The sequence below is a fragment of the Scyliorhinus canicula genome, chromosome 12 (genome assembly GCF_902713615.1).
Source record: "Scyliorhinus canicula chromosome 12, sScyCan1.1, whole genome shotgun sequence".
NCBI classification, from domain to species: domain Eukaryota; kingdom Metazoa; phylum Chordata; class Chondrichthyes; order Carcharhiniformes; family Scyliorhinidae; genus Scyliorhinus; species Scyliorhinus canicula.
The window spans coordinates 73,237,802-73,258,234 of record NC_052157.1 but is presented as its reverse complement, the minus strand read 5'-3'; the positions used below and the strand labels follow the sequence as shown (position 1 = coordinate 73,258,234).

Sequence of the window (20,433 nt, the reverse complement as noted above, 5' to 3'; positions counted from 1 at the left end):
AGGTCACTGAAAGGGGCAACACAGGTGGAGAAGGTAGTGAAGAAGGCATACGGCATGCTAGCCTTCATTGGCCGGGGCATTGAGTATAAGAATTGACAAGTCATGTTGCAGCTGTATAGAACCTTAGTTCGGCCACACTTGGAGTATAGTGTTCAATTCTAGTCACCACACTACCATAAGGATGTGGAGGCTTTGGAGAGGGTGCAGAAGAGATTTACCAGGATGTTGCTTGGTATGGAGGGCATTAACTATGAGGAGCGGTTGAATAAACTCAGTTTGTTCTCACTGGAAAGACGGAGGTTGAGGAGCGACCTGATAGAGGTCTACAAAATTATGAGGGGCATAGACAGAGTGGATAGTCAGAGACTTTTTCCCAGGGTAGAGGCGTCAGTTACTTGGGGGCATAGGTTTAAGGTGCGAGGGGCAAGGTTTAGAGTAGATGTACGAGACAAGTTGTTTTACACAGAGGGTAGTGGGTGCCTGGAACTCGCTGCCGGAGGAGGTAGTGAAAGCAGAGATGATAGTGACGTTTAAGGGGCATCTTGACAAATACATGATTAGGATGGGAATAGAAGGATACGGACCCTGGAAGTGCAGAAGATTTTAGTTTAGACGGGCAGCATGGTCGGCGCGGGCTTGGAGGGCCGAAGGGCCTGTTCCTGTGCTGTACTTTTCTTTGTTCTTTGAGCTGAAGACATTCTTTAGCTTGGAGAAAAAAAGATAATTTTACATATATCTGCTTCCTTTGAATACAGCTCTCCAACTCTGAAAACAAAACTAAAAACACACTGCAGCTCCCAGCTCAAAACAAAAGTGAAAGACAAACGGCCCAGCTCCACCCACACACTGATATCATTGCAGCTATTTGATAAACACCTATTTCTTAAAGATACACTGTCCCCCAAGAAAAGAAATAAACCATCAACTTTAAGATGGTTTCATTTTCACCTTTTCATTTTCTTCTAGAAATATTGACAATGAACATGAGTTTTTTTTAACAAAACAAAATACACAAACATTTATAATAATATAGTCCATTTTTGTTCTTCTTCCTCCAACTGGAATCCTTCTTGATTGACAGTCTCTTCGGACAAGAAGAACTCTGCACGATCCTTCCATTTCTCTACGCCTCGGCATTTCTCTTTAAAGTCAGATACTTTAGTTCAATGCGATCACAGAGTCCCTTGCAATTCTCCAACACAGGGGCATTGGTTATCACAGCTTTCAGGCAGTCAAATGTCTGTTGAAATTCCGCTGTCCACGGAAATTTGCGACGTTTCTTCAGCAAGTCCATCAGTGGAGCAATCACGCTACAAACATTTGGCACAAATGTTCGATCAAATTCATTCATGCCAAGAAATCGCATTATTTCCCTTTGTGCTAAGGGTATCGGAAACTCCCCAATAACTTTTGTTTTCACATCCCATGGGACCATTCGACCCTGTCCGATTGTCTGGCCAAGGAAAGTGACTTGGTCTTTTCCAAATTCACTTTTGGCTAGGTTTATCACCAAACCCGCCTCTTGAAGTCGATCAATAACTCCCTCAGATGCTTTAAATGTTCTTTCCATGTCTGACTGAAAATTACCAGATCGTCGATGTATACCGCACAATTGCGCAATCCTGAAACGACTTTGTTCGTTAACTGTTGAAATGTGGCTGGGGCGTTTTTCATGCCAAATAGCATAACTTTGAATTGGTATATACCATCTGGAGTCACAAAAGCTGAAATCTCCTTCACCCTTTCAAATAAAGGTACCTGCCAGTAACCTTTAAGTAAATCCAGTTTGGAAATAAAAGCTGATTGTCCCATCTTCTCACTGCAATCCTCCAAACGTGGGATAGGATAAGAGTCTGTTCTTGTAACTGCAATAACCTTTCTGTAGTCCAGACACAACCATTGAGTACCATCCGGTTTAGGTACCATCACTATGGGTGAGCTCCATTGGCTGCAACCCACTTAAATTATGCCATTTTTAAGCATACTCTCAATCTCTTTGTTAACCTGTGCCAATTTTAAAGGGTTAAGTCAATATGGATGTTGTTTGATTGGAACAGCATTTCCCACATCTACATCATGTATAGCCATTGTAATACTTCCCAATTTATCTCCACAAACTTGCCCATGTCATATCAATAATTCTTTCAGGTCCGTTCGTTTTTCCTCTGGAAGGTAACTCAACAATTTATCCCAATTTTTAAGAACATCCTCGTTTTCCAATTTAATTTGAGTGATGTCAAATTCACAGTGATCTGGATTTGGCTCTTCACTTTGAGTTAGAATCATTAAAACCTCCTTTTTCTCTCCTTCCCTTTAAAAGTACCTTTTAAGCATATTCACATGACACACTCGGTGAGTCTTCCTTCTATCTGGCGTTCTTACCACATAATTCACCTCACTTAATTTCCTTTCAATCTGATACGGTCCACAAAACATTGCTTTTAAAGGCTCACCTACCACTGGCAACAATACGAAAACTTTATCTCCACTGGCAAAACTACAAACTTTTGCTTTCTTGTCCACTACCCGTTTCATCGCATGTTGTGCAACCTTTAAATGTTGTCTCATCAATTCCCCTGCTCTATTTAATCGTTCCCTAAAATTTGACACGTAATCCAATAATGTAAGTTCCGACTACTCACCCACCAATTTTTCCTTAATCAATTTAAGTGGTCCTCTTACCTCATGACCAAAAATTAGTTCAAAAGGACTAAATTTGGTTGACTCATAAGGTGCATCCCTAATTGCAAACAGTACAAATTGAATTCCCTTATCCCAATCCTCTGGCTAGTCTTGACAATAAGCCCTCAACATTGTCTTTAATGTCTGATGCCACCTTTCTAACGCTCCCTGCGATTCTGGATGGTGCGCCGTTGATTTAATGTCTTTGAATAACCTGGAGGTAAAATTTCATCCTTGATCCGATTGTATTTCTGTGGGTAGTCCATATCTAGTAAAGAATTTAAGTAACTCCTCCCCAATGTTTTTAGCTGTAATTTTACGTACTGGAATGGCCTCTGGAAACCTAGTAGACACATCCATTATAGTCAAAAGATATTGATTCCCACTTTTCATTTTAGGAAGTGGTCCTACGCAATCAATTAAGACCCTTGTAAAAAGTTCCTCAAATTCTGGAATGGGTTTTAAGGGTGCTGGTTTCACCTCTTGAGGTTTCCCTATCACTTGACATGTGTGACATGATTGACAAAATTTACCTACATCTTTATGTACTCCAGGCCAATAAAAATGTTTTTGGATTTTAGCTTGAGTTTTCCTTATTCCCAAATGACCTCCCACTGGTACCTCATGTGCAACTCGCAACACCTCATTTCTATACCCTACCGGCAATACTACTGGATGAACTTATGCCCACTTCTCATCCACCTGCATACGTAAATGTCTCCATTTTCTTATCAAAACATCATTTTTACGGTAATAACATTTTGGTATACACTCAGATTCCTCTTCCGTGTATGCTTTCTGATAGATCCATTTTATTTCTATATCTTTCTGTTGTAACTCCGCCAATTTTCCTGAACTAAAAATATCTGCCTCATCCTCCAGCCGTTCTTGTTCTTTTCCAAGCATCTGATCAAAAATCGTTTCTGATAATTGAATTTCAACTTTAACTTCACTCTTTGATTTCTCCTCTTGTCTTAACCTGTGACTTTGCGACCTCGTTACTACACAATCTGGAAAAATCCCAGGAGATTCTTCCTTCAACACTTCAGTTGTCTGATTTTCCACTGGCTTATCAACCACAGTCGGCATCACTCCCACCTGTGATCCAGCTATATCATTACCCAAGATAAACTGTACTCCTGTACAAGATAGTTTCTCTATTACTCCTACTACCACTTCACCACTCTTCACTGGCCTTTCCAACCTTACCTTATATAATGGAACATTACTCCTCTCACCCTCAATTCCACATATTACCACCTTTTCTGGCAATATTCTTCCCAAACTACAGAACGCCTCACCTCTTACCATCAAAGATTGACTAGCTCCCATATCTCTTAAAATTGTGACTTCTTTACCTGCTCCTCCTGATACACGAGTAAACTTTACCCACACAAGTAAATTCTTTAAAGAGATCTGGCACCTTCTTATCAATCACCTCTTGATCAGGCTGTACAATCTTTTGCACCTCCTTCGCTTCACTTGGGCTTTCCTTTACCACTTTAACAAACCCCACTGTCTTATCCTGTTTTACCACATCAGCCTTCCCAGTGCTTTTCTTCAACCACCAACACTGACTTTACATGGCCTAGTTTATTACAGTGAAAACATTTGAAAGTTTTCATTTATCTTCGACCCTCCTGGATTTCTTTTTTTAATCTGAGGTACACTCTCTTTATTGTCTCCCATCAGATCACCTTGACTTTTGTCACTTGAGTATTTCTCTTTTCCCCAGTTTCTATCCCTCACAGATTGAAAATGATGTTGGAAACCAACATCATTATGATCTAATTCGTAATTATCTGCCATTTCTGCTGCTAATCTCGCAGTTTTAACCCTCTGTTCTTCCACGAGTTCTCACTACATCAGGAATTGAATTTTTAAACTCCTCCAAAATTACAATTTCTCTGAGAGCTTCATACATTTGGTATGTTTTCAAAAAGTCCTTATCCATCTATCAAAATTACTCTGTTTGATCCTTTCAAACTCCATGTATGTTTGACCAGGTTTTCCCCCCTAACTTTCTAAACCTTTGTCTGCAGGCTTCAGGCACTAGTTCATTTTCACCAAAGATGGATTTTATTCACCTCCTCATAGGTTCCAGATACCTCATCCGGTAGTGATGCAAACACTTCACAAGCTCTACCTACCAGCTTTGTTTGAATCAGTAATACCCACATGTCCTGTGGCCATTTCATTTGTTTAGCCACCTTCTCAAATGAAATGAAAAAGGCTTCTACCTCTTTCTCATCAAACCTTCGTAATGCTTGGACATATTTAAATAAATTACCACCAAGCCTTCGACTATGACGCTCTTTCTCTTTATTCTCATCTCTGTCCTGAAATTGTACGTTTCCCTTTACCTCCGCCAATTTTAACTGACTGTCATGTTTCGTGGCCATTTTCCGAAGTTCAAACTCTCTCTCTTTTTCTCTTTCCTCTCTCTCTGTTTCTTTTTATTCGGCTAGGAATATTCTTTCTTTTTCCCTCATTTCGTATTCAAGCTGCTTCAATCTTTTTCATGTCCCAGTTCTTTAGTCCGTAACTGAATTTTTGCCATTCCTAATAAGTTAGACTGTATATTAGGCAATTTTAAATGCACAGCTACCGCCGTAAGTATCTCATCTTTTTGTGTGCCATCAGGTAACGTTAACCGCAATGTCTTTGCCAAATAGGAAAGCCTTTTTTTAGTCTCTGTCCATAAGGTACTGCGTGTAACCTTCTCCACCCCCCCCCCCCCAAAACACACTCCCTACCTAAACTAGAATACCACGTCTGAAAAGCAAACACAAATATGCTCACCCCTCACTGTCTTTAATTTCACTTAGCCAACTCAATCACGAAAGATAGACTTTTATCCCACGAGCCCCCAATTTATTCGGGCCAAGGTTTAGAGAACACCAAAGTATATCATGGAGTTCACCTGACCCACAACTTTTAATAGATTTTGGTTATGGGGAGCACAAGGGCCCACTTTACAGGTGTGATGCAACAGAGATCTAAACAGAGAGTATTTTGAAACAAAAACAATGTTTATTCTATGAACCCAGTTAACATTTTATAAACACACAGTAAACAGTTTATCAACTACCAACACAAGTAACCCCACAGATACAATACTCTCTAGGTAACCCTTGATACCTTTCCTTGCAACATCCATAAGTTAAACCCTTTTTAAATAAAGACAGCAGGTTTAAATTCTCTCCGGAAACAGGTATTACTTTGAAATCATCAATGAGCTGAAGACATTCTTTAGCTTGTAGAGTGAGAGAGCATTATACAGCTGATTGCTTTGAATGCAGCTCTCCAACTCTGAAAACGAAACTAAACACACTGCAGCTGCCAGCTCAAAACGAAAGTGAAAGACAGACAGCCCAGCTCTGACATCACTGCAGCTATTTGATAAACACCCATTTCTGAAAGATACACTCCCATGACACGACAGTCACAACTCCATAGTCAAAACTAGGCATTGCTCTAATTTTCTTTCAAAGCAATGAATATGTGATAGTCATTGATCATTTGTCGAATTATTCTGAGATAATGAAGACACCCAACTCAAGTTGAAAGGCAGTCATAGGCATGGCATCCCATTCACTGTAATGAGTGACAATGTCTCTCTGTCTCTCCCTGTGCTGTTCTCTCTGTGTGTGTCTCTCTCTCTCTGTCTGTATCTCTCAGTCTGTGCTTTTCCCACTCTCTCTGCTGTTCTCTCTATCTGTCCCTCTGTCTCCCTCTCTCCTCCTCTCTTTCTCTCCCTCTTTCTCGCCATCTGTCACTTTCCTTCTGTCTCTCTGCCACTGTCTCTCTCCTCGTGTCACTCTCTCTGTCTGTCCCACTTGTGATATTCTTTGCATTCTGAATGAGGATGGCTTCAAAGTGTAGTGTCACACTCAGAACATCAAGCTAAATTTTGAACAAAGCTAATTTATTTACACTACATCTAAATAGATTTGACTTGCTTGCTAAAATCAAAGGTTACAGATTCACTAAAACTATGATTCTAATTACAGAGTTTCTGATAACACGGCTATTCTTAACCTCGCCGAACAACCTACTCCCCGAATCAAGAGTATATCATATATAAGTGTTTGATCACCATCTAGTGGTTGGATGCAGTTACAGTAAATTATTAACCCTTCATTATTCTTACAATATACATATTGTCACATCCCCCTTTCTTTGAAGTTGTTTGGATATGCATTCAAACATATTTACAGTCGATGATGCTTGTTAAAGCTGTACATGGTTTCACTATGTAATCGTCCAGTAAGTAATAATTTTTGTTTGTTTTTCACAAATTAAGTCTGTTTGGTGTTTTTTCTGAGATCTTCTTAGTTGTGTTTGTTGCAATGCTGCTGTCATTGTGTTTGCTGCTGGAACGACATCTTCATGACATACTGGGCTGATTCTCCGCAGCCCCGCGGCAAAATTGCGTTTGGCACGGGGGCGGAGACTCGACGGTCCCAACCGAATCGTGCCTGGCACCGCTCGGCAATTCTCTGGGCCCCGGATTATGGCACGCGGCTGGGGGGGACTTTGCCAAAGACCCTCCCAGCGATACTCCACTCCCGATCGGCCGAGTTCCCGATGGCGCGGAACTAATGTGGTATGGCCGATCGGGACTCTCGCGCGGCGCTGCGGCTCAGTCCGCAGCCGCCCTGGTGGTGGGGGGGTGGGGGAATCGAGTACCGGGGGGGGGCACCCTATGGGCGGCCGGGGCAGCGATCGAGCCGGTCCAATTCAATGGCCGATCGGGGGGGGGGGGGGCTTACATTGTGCGAGTTGGTCCGCGGTCCGAGTCTGTCATGGTACCGGGCACAGCCACTGGAGGGGCTGCCATAGTACCGGGCACAGCCACTGGAGGCCGCTGCCATGGTACCGGGCACAGCCACTGGAGGGGCTGCCATGGTACCAGGCACAGCCACTGGAGGGGCTGCCATGGTACCGGGCACAGCCACTGGAGGGGCTGCCATGGTACCGGGCACGGCCACTGGAGGCCGCTGCCATAGTACCGGGCACAGCCACTGGAGGGGCTGCCATGGTACTGGGCACAGCCACTGGAGGGGCTGCCATGGTACTGGGCACAGCCACTGGAGGGGCTGCCATGGTACCGGGCACGGCCACTGGAGGGGCTGCCATGGTACCGGGCACAGCCACTGGAGGGGCTGCCATGGTACCGGGCACAGCCACTGGAGGGGCTGCCATGGTACCGGGCACAGCCACTGGAGGGGCTGCCATGGTACTGGGCACAGCCACTGGAGGGTCTGCCATGGTACCGGGCACAGCCACTGGAGGGGCTGCCATGGTACCGGGCACAGCCACTGGAGGGGCTGCCATGGTACCGGGCACAGCCACTGGAGGCCGCTACCATGCACATGCACGGACTCGGAACCGGACGTGCGGGGCCCGTATCCGCAGTCAAAGCTGCGTGAAGCTTCCTGGATCCCTGCTAGCCCCCTGCAGGGCAATGAATAGCCTTTTATTTATTTATTTTTTTATAAATTTAGATTACCCAATTATTTTTTCCAATTAAGGGGCAATTTAGTGTGGCCAATCCACCTACTCTGCACTTCTTTGGGTTGTGGGGGCAAAACCCACGCAGACACGGGGAGAATGTGCAAACTCCACACAGACAGTGACCCAGAGCCGAGATCGAACCTGGGACCTCAGCGTCGTGAGGCAGTTGTGCTAACCACTAGGCCACCGTGCTGCCCAAGCCTTTTATTTTTTGCAGGAAACTGGGGAGTGAAATGCCAGCGTTTTTACCCCTGCGTGGGGAATTATCTCCCATTTTGGGAGAATCCAGCCCACTGTTGGAGTTGCTTTGAGTAGCTCTGTATCTATTGTGATGTTTGGAAATGTGGGTTCAGTCATCTTCACCTTGAGAAGTGCTCTGTGGTTTCTCCTTAAGACAGAACCCTCTTCCGTTATTACTACACCGGAATGTGGAGCTGCCTGGCGTATGCCATGCTTGACATCCCTCTGGAAGTTGTGCTCTGACAGAATCACCTTGTTCTAGCGGTGATAGATTTTATGCTGTTCTATCATAGCACTGTTGTTGTTTCCGTTTGTTCTGTTTGATTTTTTTCGATTGCGACTTCATTCTCCGGATTCGTTGTAGTAAGTCGCAGTAACGTGTTACGTATCTTTCGAGTCATCAGTAACTGGGCTGGTGAGTATCCGGTTGCAAGTGGTGTCGCTCTGTAGCTTAACAAAGCTAAGTTTGGGTCGCTGTCGGAATCCTAAGCTTTGTTAAGTAACTTCTTGGCAATATGCACTCCCTTCTCAGCCTTTCCATTTGACTCTGGATAATATGGGCTGGAAGTTACATGACGGAAGTTGTTCGGTCTGGAAAACGCAGACCATTCGCTGCTATCAAAACAGGGTCTTGCTATTTCTGCGGTCAGAACCAGCACCCCAGGCAGCGTTGCCCAGCTCGGAACGCGACCTGCAGCGACTGTGGCAAGAAAGAACATTTTGCCAAAGTCTGCTTGGCCCGACCCAAAGTTCCAAAATCACAGACCCGACTCACAGACACACAGGCCCGCAGACCCCGCAGCGCGGCTGTGTGCCTGTTGGTGCCGACCCCTCTGCCTCGTGCTATCCATGGGGGCCGCTATCTTGGCCACCATCTTCAACGCCACCCAACACGTGCGAACGACGGGGGCCACCACCTTGGGACCACCTCGCTACCACCGACCACGCTGTCTACCTGCAGCTTGGCGCTGTCACTCTCGACCAGTCACGGCCCAAGCACCTCAAGAACTCCATGATGACCGTCCGGGTCAATGGGCACGAAACGCCCTGCCTGTTTCACTCTGGGAGCACGGAGAGCTTCATCCATCCGGACACGGTAAGGCGCTGTTCCCTCCATATCTCCCCTGTGATGCACGATCAATTGCACAAAGACAAGAGTTGAATACAACTGAGGCTTTATTACACTAAGATGTGTGGCCTCCTGCAGCAGCTGGCAAAATGGCTGCTGTACGGGGAGAACACATATTTATACTCCGCCTACTGGGCGGAGCCAGCAGGCAGGGACTACCCCCATACCTGTAGTACAGGGCCTCACCACACCTCTCCTAATACATACAACAGTGGTGATTACCACACCCCGCATCCGAAACAATCTCCCTTGTTTCCGGATCACATTCAGTGCAGATCCGGGGGTTACTGTGTCGCGAACCTTGCGATACAGGGCGCCGAGTATACCGATTTTAAACTCTATGTCCTCCCCCATCTCTGCGCTCCTCTCTTGTTAGGACTGGATTTCCAGTGCAACCTCAGGAGCCTGACCCTGAAGTTCGGCGGGCCCCTACCCCCTCTCACTGTATGTAGCCTCGCGACCCTTAAGGTCGCCCCTCCCTCGCTCTTTGCGAACCTCACCTCCGACTGTTAACCCGTCGCCACCAGGAGCAGGTGGTACAGTGCCCAGAACAGCATTTTTATCAAGTCGGAGGTCCAGTGGTTCTTGAGGGAGGGGATCATCGAGGCCAGTAATAGCCCCTGGAGAGCCCAGGTGGTGGTCGCCAGGACCGGGGAGAAGAACCGGATGGTTATAGATTGCAGCCAAACCATAAACCGGTACACGCACCTCGATGTGTACCCCCTTCCCCGGATAGAGTACATGGTGAATCAGATCGCACACTACCGGGTGTTCTCCACGGTGGATCTGAAGTCTGCATACCACCAGCTCCCAATCCGCCCGGAGGACCGTCACTACACGGCCTTTGAGGCAGACGGCCGCCTCTTCCACTTCCTCCGGGTCCCCTTCGGCATCACCAACGGGGTCTCGGTCTTCCAAAGAACGATGGACCGAATGGTGGACCAGTACGGGCTGCGTTCCTGTACTTGGACAACGTCACCATCTGCGGCCATGATCAGCACAACGCTAACCTTCAGAAGTTCCTCCAAACCACCCAAGCCCTCAACCTCACCTACAACATGGAGAAATGCATTTTCCGCACAACCAGACTAGCCATCCTCGGCTATGTCGTGGAAAATGGGGTTCTGGGGCCCGACCCCGACCGTATGCGCCCCCTCCTTCAACTCCCCCTTCCCCAAGGCCCTGAAAAGGTGCCTCGGGTTCTTTTCCTATTACGCCCAACTTTGCGGACAAAGCCCGCCCACTTAACAAAGCCACCATCTTCCCCCTGACGACTGAGGCCCGCCAGGCCTTCAGCTGCATCAAGGCAGATATTACCAAGGCCGCGATGCACGAGATGGACGAGTCCATCCCCATCCAGGTGGAGAGCGACGAGTCAGAGGTCGCCCTCGCCGCTGCCCTTAACCAGGCGGGCAGGCCAGTAGCATTTTTCTCCCGTATCATCAGCGCCTCCGAGATTTGACACTCCTCAGTCGAAAAAGAAGCCCAAGCCATTGTGGAAGCTGTGCGGCATTGGAGGCACTACCTCGCTGGTAGGAGGTTCACCCTCGTCACCGACCAACGATCGGTAGCCTTCATGTTCGACAATACACAGCGGGGCAAGATCAAGAATGATAAAATCTTGAGGTGGAGAATCGAACTCTCCACCTATAATTACGATATAGTATATCGTCCTGGGAAGCTCAACGAGCCCCCAGATTCCCTGTCCCATGGCACATGTGCCAGCGTGCTAGATGACAGACTCCGGGCCATTCACAGCGGCCCCCGTCACCCGGGGGTCACCCGGCTTCTCCATTTCACCAAGGCCCGCAACCTGCCCTACTCCACCAAGGAGGTCAGGGCCATGACCAGGGACTGCCAAATCTGCGCGGAGTGTAAGCCGCACTTCTATCGACCAGATAAGGCCCACCTGGTGAAGGCATCCCGGCCCTTTGAGCGCCTCAGCGTCGATTTCAAATGGCCCCTCCCCTCTACTGACCACAACGTGTATTTTCTTAACGTCATTAACGAGTAGTCCCATTTCCCCTTTGCAATCCTTTGCCCCGACATGACTGCGGCCACCGTCATTAAGGCCGTGCATAGTATCTTCACCCTGTTCGGTTTCCCCACTTACATCCACAGTGACCGGGGCTCCTCATTTATGAGCGACGAACTGCGCCAGTACCTGCTCGGTAAGGACATTGCCTCGAGCAGGACTACCAGTTCCAACCCCCGGGGAAACGGACAGGTGGAGAGGGAGAAGGCGACGGTATGGAAGGCCGTCCTTCTGGCCCTACGGTCTAGGAATCTCCCAGTTTCCCGCTGGCAGGAGGTCCTCCCCGACGCACTCCGCTCCATTAGGTCTCCTTTGCACAGCCACGAACGAGACCCCTCATGACCGCCTATTTGTCTTCCCCAGGAAATCCACCTCCGGGGTCTCGCTTCTGTCGTGGCTGACGACACCGGGGCTTGTCCTCCTCCGGGAGCACGTGAGGAGCCATAAGCCTGACCCCCCTGGTCGAGAGGCTCCAGCTCCTACACGCCAACCCCCAATATGCCTACGTGGTGCACCACGCCGGCCGACAAGATACAGTCTCCCTCCGGGATCTGGCACCCACTGGTTCCCGAGCGACTATCACCTATGGCCCCCCCTACATCGAACACTGTCCCCGCCCCTATACGGCCTACACCCCCTCTCCCCCCATCGGCAACCCACCGTGATGAAGCTGCAGACGGCACACTCCCGGAGTCAACGAGCCCAACACCCGTGCCCGCAGCGACGAGTTCAACACCCGTGCCCACAGTGAAGCCGGAGCTGAGGCGATCACAGAGAACGATCAAGGCGCTGGACAGACTCAACCTGTGAGCCCACTTCACCCCCGCTGGACTTCAATATTTAACAGGGGGTAATGTGGTGAACGTATTGCTACTACAATTCACCACTGTATTGTATTATGTTGATGCTCTCGTGGGCTCTGCCTGTGGCTCCGCCCCCTCGGGGGAGGTATATAGATCTGCTGCCTGTAGGCGGCACTCAGTACAGAGCAGTCGCAGGCAGGCACGATTCTAGCTGATTAAAACCACTGTTCACTTCAACTCTCCGTCTCGTGTGAATTGATGGTCATATCAGAGATAGACAGAGAGAGACACACAGAGAGACACAGAGAGAGAGGGGGGGGGGCAGCACAGACAGACAGAGAGGGAACAGCACAGACCAGGAGAGAGAGATAGAGAGAGATAGAGAGAGAGAGAACAGCACAGACACAGAGAGAAGCAGAGAGAGAGAGAGAGAGACAGAGAAGAAACTACACAGACCGAGAGAGAGAGACAGAGACAGAGAGAGAGCAGAACAGCACAGACAGAGAGGGGGAACAGCACAGACAGATAAGTAGAGAGAGACGGAGTGGGAGAGAGAGCGAAAGCGGTGGGGGTGGGGGGGGGGGGGAGAGAGATAGTGAAAAAGATGGAACAGGCAGAGAGAGGAATGTGAGAGAGGGAGGCAGAGGAAGGGAGGGAGAGAGACTGATGAAGGGAGGGAGACAGACAGATGAAGGGAGACAGAGGTAGAGAAACAGAGGTAGAGAGAAAGGAGGAGAGAAAGGGAGAGAGAAAGAGGGAGAGAAAGAGGGAGAGAAAGAGAGGGAGAGAGGGAGAAGTGCAGAGAGTGGGAAAAGCACAGTCAGAGAGGCACAGAGAGAGAACAGAACAGACAGAAAGAACGGACAGAGGAACAGCGAGAGAGATAGAGAAAAGCACAGGTGGAGAGGTAGAGAGAGGAAGAGAGACAGAAAACATCACAGACAGAGAGACAGAGACAGAACAGCACCGACAGAGAGGGGGGGGGGGGGGGGGGGGGGGGGGGGGGGGGGGAGAGAGAGAGAGAGAGAGAACGGCAGAGAAAGAGGAAGACAGAGAGAGAGAGAGAGAGAGGGAGAGAAGGAACAGCTAGAGAGAGAGACAGAAAGGGAGAGAGGGAACAGCACAGACAGAGAGAGAGAGAGCGAGAAAGACAGCGAGACATACAGAGAGAGAACAACACAGGCACAAAGTGGTAGAGGGAACAGCACAGACAGACAGAGAGACAAAGAGAGAGAGAAAAGCACAGACAGTGAGAGAGAGAGACAGAGAGATAGAACAGCACAGACAAAAAGAGACTGAGAGACAAAAAGAGAGATTAGTACAGAGAGAGAGAGACAGAGAGAGAGAGAGAAAGACACACATAGAGAGAGAGGGAGATAGATAGATAGAGGGAACAGCACAGAGAGAGTGAGACAGAAAGGAAACATTGCAGACAGATAGAGAGACACAGATAGAGGGAAGAGCACAGACAAAAGGGGGAACAGCACTGACCGAGAGAGAGACACACAGAGAATAGCAGAGAAAGAGAGACGCAGAGAGAGAGCACAGCACACAGAGAGAGGGTGGAATGTTTTTGTCGGATGGGCTGATTTATATTACAAGAACATTTGTAGCTAAAGCTATAAACAATTTATTAACAATATCTGTGGGTAAACAAGAAGGAAAACAACCGACGAACAGTGAGAACAAGCACAAGCAACCTCTCTCCAGCTTCCTCCAGCCAGTCTGCGGGGGTCACCTGACTCTAACATTCACTTATATACTAATGAGACTCCTAGTGGCCAGTCAGTGAATTACAACATAACCATGAGATCATGACAGAGGGAACTGCACAGGCTGAGACAGAGAGAGACAGGGAGAGAGGGAACAGCACAGAGAGAGAGAGAGATCAGCACACAGAATCAAACAGAGAGATAGAGCGAGGCACACACACACACAGACAGAGAGGGAACAGCACAGAGTGAGACAGAAAGGAAACATCGCAGGCAGATGGACGAGCACAGACAAAGAGGGGGAACAGCACAGACCGAGAGAAAGACACACAGAGAATAGCAGAGAAAGAGAGACGCAGAGAGAGAGGACAGCACACAGAGAGAGCAAGACAGAGAGTTCTTGTTGGATGGCCTGATTTATATTATAAGAACATTTGTAGCTAAAGCTACCAAAGAAATATCAACATTAACTGTGGGTAAACTATATACAAAACAACTGATGAACAACAGTAAGATCACGCACTAGCAACCTCTCTCTCCAGCCCACTCCAGCCAGCCACCATAACCCCAGCCAAGCTCATATCAAAGCTCCAAAATCTAGGACTTGGCTCCTCACTCTGCAACTGGATCCTCGGCTTTCTGACCCACAGACCACAGTCAGTAAGAATAAACACCAACACCTCCTCCACAATAGTCCTCAATACCGGGGCCCCTACTCCACTCCCTGTACACACATGACTGCGTGGCAAGATTTGATTCTTTGATCTACAAGTTTGCTGACGATACGACCATAGTGGGCCAGATCTCGAATAACGACGAGTCAGATTATAGGAGAGAGATTGAGAACCTAGTGGAGTGGTGCAGCGACAACAATCTGTCCCTCAATGCCAGCAAAACTAAAGAGCTGGTCATTGACTGCACACATATAGAACATACAGTGCAGAAGGAGGCCATTCGGCCCATCAAGTCTGCACTGACCCTCTTAAGCCCTCACTTCCACCCTATCCCCGTAACCCAATAACCCCTCCTAACCTTTTTTGGTCACTAAGGGCAATTTATCATAGCCAATCCTCCTAACCTGCACATCTTTGGACTGTGGGAGGAAACCGGAGCACCCGGAGGAAACCTACGCAGACACGGGGAGAATGTGCAGACTCCGCACAGACAGTGACCCAGCAGGGAATCGAACCTGGGACCCTGGCGCTGTGAAGCCACAGTGCTAATCACTTGTGCTACCGTGCTGCTCACTGTCAGCATCAACGGGGTCGAGGTCAGCGCCGGCCCTAGGGTTGCTGGCGCCCCGGGCAAGCTGAACTTCAGTGCCCTTTGGGGGGGGGGGGGGGGGCCGAGGGGGGGGGGGCGAGGCGGGGGGGGGGGCCGAGGCGGGGGGGGGGGGCGAGGGGGGGGGCGAGGCAGGGGCAGGGCCGAAGCGGGGGGGCGGGGCCGAGGCGGGGGGGGGCCGAGGTGGGGGGCGGGGCCGGAGGGGCGGACGGAGGGGGGGGGCGGCCGGAGGGGGGGGGGGGGGACGGAGGGGGCTGCCCTGGGGGAGGGCGGCCACCGCTCATGCGCTGGTTGGCACCGGCCCAACTGCGCATGCGCGGGACCCGAGTCTCTGGCGCCCCCTAGCACATGGCGCCCCGGGCGACTGCCCGAGTTGCCGGTACCTTGGGTCGGCCGTGGTCGAGGTGGAGATGGTTAGCAGCTTCAAATTCCTAGGGGTGCATATCTCCAAAAATCTGTCCTGGTCCACCCACGTCGACGCTATCACCAAGAAAGCACAACAGCGCCTATACTTCCTCAGGAAACTAAGGAATTCAGCATGTCCACATTAACTCTTACACATGATAATAAACAAAGTCCGATCCTGAGGGGGTCACCTAACTCTAACATTCACTTATATACTAATGAGACTCCTAGTGGCCAGTCAGTGAATTAAAACATAACCATGAGATCATGACAGAGGGAACTGCACAGGCTGAGACAGAGAGAGACAGAGAGAGAAAGACCAGCACAGAGAGAGAGAGAGAGAGGGAGAGAAAGACCAGCACAGAGAGAGAGAGAGAGAAAGACCAGCACAGAGAGAGAGAGAGAGGGAGAGAAAGACCAGCATAGAGAGAGTGACCAGCACAGAGAGAGAGAGACCAGCACAGAGAGAGAGAGAGAGAGACCAGCACAGAGAGAGCGAGAGACCAGCACAGAGAGAGCGAGAGACCAGCACAGAGAGAGAGACCAGCACAGAGAGAGAGAGAGAGAGAGAGACCAGCACAGAGAGAGAAAGACCAGCACAGAGAGAGAGAGAGAGGGAGAGAAAGACCAGCACAGAGAGAGTGACCAGCACAGAGAGAGAGAGAGAGAGAGAGAGACCAGCACAGAGAGAGAGACCAGCACAGAGAGAGAAAGACCAGCAGAGAGAGCGAGAGAGACCAGCACAGAGAGAGAGAGAGAGACCAGCACAGAGAGAGAAAGACCAGCACAGAGAGAGAGAGAGAGAGAGAGACCAGCACAGAGAGAGAGAGAGACCAGCACAGAGAGAGAGACCAGCACAGAGAGAGAAAGACCAGCACAGAGAGAGAGAGAGAGAAGACCAGCACAGAGAGAGAGACCAGCACAGAGAGAGAGAGAGACCAGCACAGAGAGAGAGACCAGCACAGAGAGAGAGCGAGACCAGCACAGAGAGAGAGACCAGCACAGAGAGAGAGAGAGAGAGGGAGAGAAAGACCAGCACAGAGAGAGAGAGAGAGAGAGAGACAGCACAGAGAGAGAGACCAGCACAGAGAGAGAGAGAGAGAGAGAGACCAGCACAGAGAGAGAGAGAGAGACCAGCACAGAGAGAGAGAGAAAGACCAGCGCAGAGAGAGAGACCAGCACAGAGAGAGAGAGAGAGAGACCAGCACAGAGAGAGAGACCAGCACAGAGAGAGAGAGACCAGCGCAGAGAGAGAGAGAAAGACCAGCACAGAGAGAGAGAGACCAGCGCAGAGAGAGAGAGAAAGACCAGCACAGAGAGAGAGAGAGACCAGCACAGAGAGAGAGAGAGAGAGCAGCACAGAGACAGAGAGAGAAAGACCAGCACACAGAGAGAGAGAGAGAGACCAGCAGAGAGAGAGAGAGAGAGAGCAGCACAGAGAGAGAGAGAGAGGGAGAGAAAGACCAGCACAGAGAGAGAGACCAGCGCAGAGAGAGAGAGAAAGACCAGCACAGAGAGAGAGACCAGCGAGAGAGAGAGAGAAAGACCAGCACAGAGAGAGAGAGAGAGCAGCACAGAGAGAGAGAGAGAGGGAGAGAAAGACCAGCACAGAGAGAGAGAGAGAGAGAGACCAGCACAGAGAGAGAGAGAGAGCAGCACAGAGAGAGAGAGAGAGGGAGAGAAAGACCAGCACAGAGAGAGAGAGAGAGCAGCACAGAGAGAGAGAGAGAGGGAGAGAAAGACCAGCACAGAGAGAGAGAGAGAGGGAGAGAAAGACCAGCACAGAGAGAGAGAGAGAGAGACCAGCACAGAGAGAGAGAGACCAGCACAGAGAGAGAGAGAGAGAGAGACCAGCACAGAGAGAGAGACCAGCAGAGAGAGAGAGAGACCAGCACAGAGAGAGAGAGAGAGACCAGCACAGAGAGAGAGAGAGACCAGCACAGAGAGAGAGAGACCAGCACAGGGAGAGAGAAAGACCAGCGCAGAGAGAGAGAGAGAGAGAGACCAGCACAGAGAGAGCGAGAGAGACCATCACAGAGAGAGAGAGAGAGACCAGCACAGAGAGAGAAAGACAGCACAGAGAGAGAGACCAGCACAGAGAGAGAGAGAGACCAGCACAGAGAGAGAGACCAGCACAGAGAGAGAGAGAGACCAGCACAGAGAGAGAGAGAGAGAGGGAGAGAAAGACCAGCACAGAGAGAGAGAGAGAGAGAGAAAACCACACACGAGAGAGAGAGAGAGAGAAAGACCAGCACAGAGAGAGAGAGAGAGAAAGACCACACAGAGAGAGAGAGAGGGAGAGAAAGACCAGCACAGAGAGAGAGAGAGAGGGAGAGAAAGACCACACAGAGAGAGAGAGAGAGAGAGAGAAAGACCAGCACAGAGAGAGAGAGAGGGAGAGAAAGACCAGCACAGAGAGAGAGAGAGAGAAACGCTCACAGAGAGATAGAGAGACCAGCACAGAGAGAGCGAGAGAGACCAGCACAGAGAGAGAGAGACCAGCACAGAGAGAGAAAGACCAGCACAGAGACAGAGAGAGAAAGACCAGCACAGAGAGAGAGAGGAGAGAGACCATACAGATAGAGAGACCATCAGCAGAGAAGAAGAGACCCAGCACAGAGAGAAGAGACCAGCATAGAGAGAGAGACCAACACAGACAGAGAAGAGAGATATACAGAGAGAGAGAGAGACCAGCACAGAGAGAGTGACCAGCGCAGAGAGAGAGAGAGAGACCGGCAGAGAGAGAGAGTGACCAGCACAGAGAGAGAGAGAGACCGGCAGAGAGAGAGAGCCAGCACAGAGAGAGAGAGAGAGAGAGAGACCAGCACAGAGAGAGAGAGAGACCAGCACAGAGAGAGAGAGAGACCAGCACAGAGAGAGAGAGAGAGACCAGCACAGAGAGAGAGAGACCAGCACAGAGAGAGAGAGACCGGCAGAGAGAGAGAGTGACCAGCACAGAGAGAGAGAGAGAGAGAGACCAGCACAGAGAGAGAGAGAGAGAACCAGCACAGAGAGAGAGAGACACCAGCACAGAGAGAGAGAGAGAGAGAGAGACCAGCACAGAGAGAGAGAGACACCAGCACAGAGAGAGAGAGAGAGAGAGAGACCGACAGAGAGAGAGAGAGAGAGACCAGCACAGAGAGAGAGACACCAGCACAGAGAGAGAGAGAGAGAGAGACCAGTACAGAGAGAGAGAGAGAGAGAGACCAGTACAGAGAGAGAGAGTGACCGACAGAGAGAGAGAGACCAGCACAGAGAGAGAGAGAGAGAGAGACCGACAGAGAGAGAGAGAGAGAGACCAGTACAGAGAGAGAGAGTGACCGACAGAGAGAGAGAGACCAGCACAGAGAGAGAGAGAGAGAGAGACCGACAGAGAGAGAGAGAGAGACCAGCACAGAGAGGGAGACGAGCAGAGAGAGAGACCAGCAGAGAGAGAGAGACCAGCACAGATGACCGAGTATGGGCTATCCACGATGACCTCTGCCACCCGGGGGGTCACCCGGCCTATCCACTATATCAAGGCCCGCAACCTGCCCTACTCCACAGAGGAGGTCAGAGCAATGACCAGAGACTGCCAAATCTGTGCGGAGTGTAAACCAAACTTCTTTCAACATGATAAGGCCCACCTGGGAAAGGCATCCCGGCCCTTTGAGCGCCTCAGTATTGATTTCAAAGGGCCCCTCCACTCCAATAACCGCAATACATATTTCCTCAATATTATTGATGAGTTCTCCCGCTTCCCCTTTGCAATCCCTTGCCCCGACATCATCATAGAATTTACACATGCAGAAGGAGGCCATTCGGCCCTATTGAGTCTGCACCGGCTCTTGGAAAGAGCACCCTACCCAAGGTCAACACCACCACCCTATCGCCATAACCCAGTAACCCCACCCAACACGAAGGGCAATTTTGGACACTAAGGGCAATTTATCATGGCCAATCCACCTAACCTGCACATCTTTGGACTGTGGGAGGAAACCGGAGCACCCGGAGGAAACCCACGCACACACGGGGAGGATGTGCAGACTCCACACAGACAGTGACCCAGCCGGGAATCGAACCTGGGACCCTGGAGCTGTGAAGATATTGTGCTATCCACAAGGCTACTGTGCTTTGTCCACCGTCATTAAAGCCCTACATAGTGTCTTCACCCTGTTTGGTTTCCCCAATTATGTCCACAGTGACCGGGGCTCGTCGTTCATGAGCGACGAACTGCGTCAATACCTGCTCAGTAAGGGCATTGCCTCGAGCAGGACTATCAGTTATTACCCCAGGGGAAACGCAGGAGGAGAGGGAGAACGCGACGGTCTGGTAGACCGTCCTACTGACCCTGCGGTCCAGGAATCTCCCAGTTTCCTCACTGGCAGGAGGTCCTCCCCGATGCGCTGCACTCCATTAGGTCCCTACTTTGCACGGCCACAAACGAGACCCCTCATGACCGCCTATTTGTTTTCCCTATGAGATCCACCTCAGGGGTCTCGCTTCCGTCCTGGCTGAAGACACCGGGGCCGGTCCTACTCAGAAAGCACGTCAGGAGCCATAAGTCCGATCCTCTGGTAGAGAGGGTCCAGCTCCAACACTCCAACGCCCAGTACGCTTATATCGAACACCCCGAACGGCAACAGG

At 49.9% G+C, this 20,433-nt stretch overlaps 1 protein-coding gene across 1 annotated transcript; it reads right to left on the bottom strand.

The window, feature by feature from the left end:
- Positions 1-7,488: 7,488 nt before the first annotated feature.
- LOC119974289 (U1 small nuclear ribonucleoprotein C-like) lies at positions 7,489-8,022 on the bottom strand. Its single transcript, XM_038813060.1, has one exon. It carries the CDS (start codon positions 8,020-8,022, stop codon positions 7,489-7,491), a length of 534 nt encoding a protein of 177 aa, XP_038668988.1.
- Between the last annotated feature and the right edge of the window lie 12,411 nt (positions 8,023-20,433).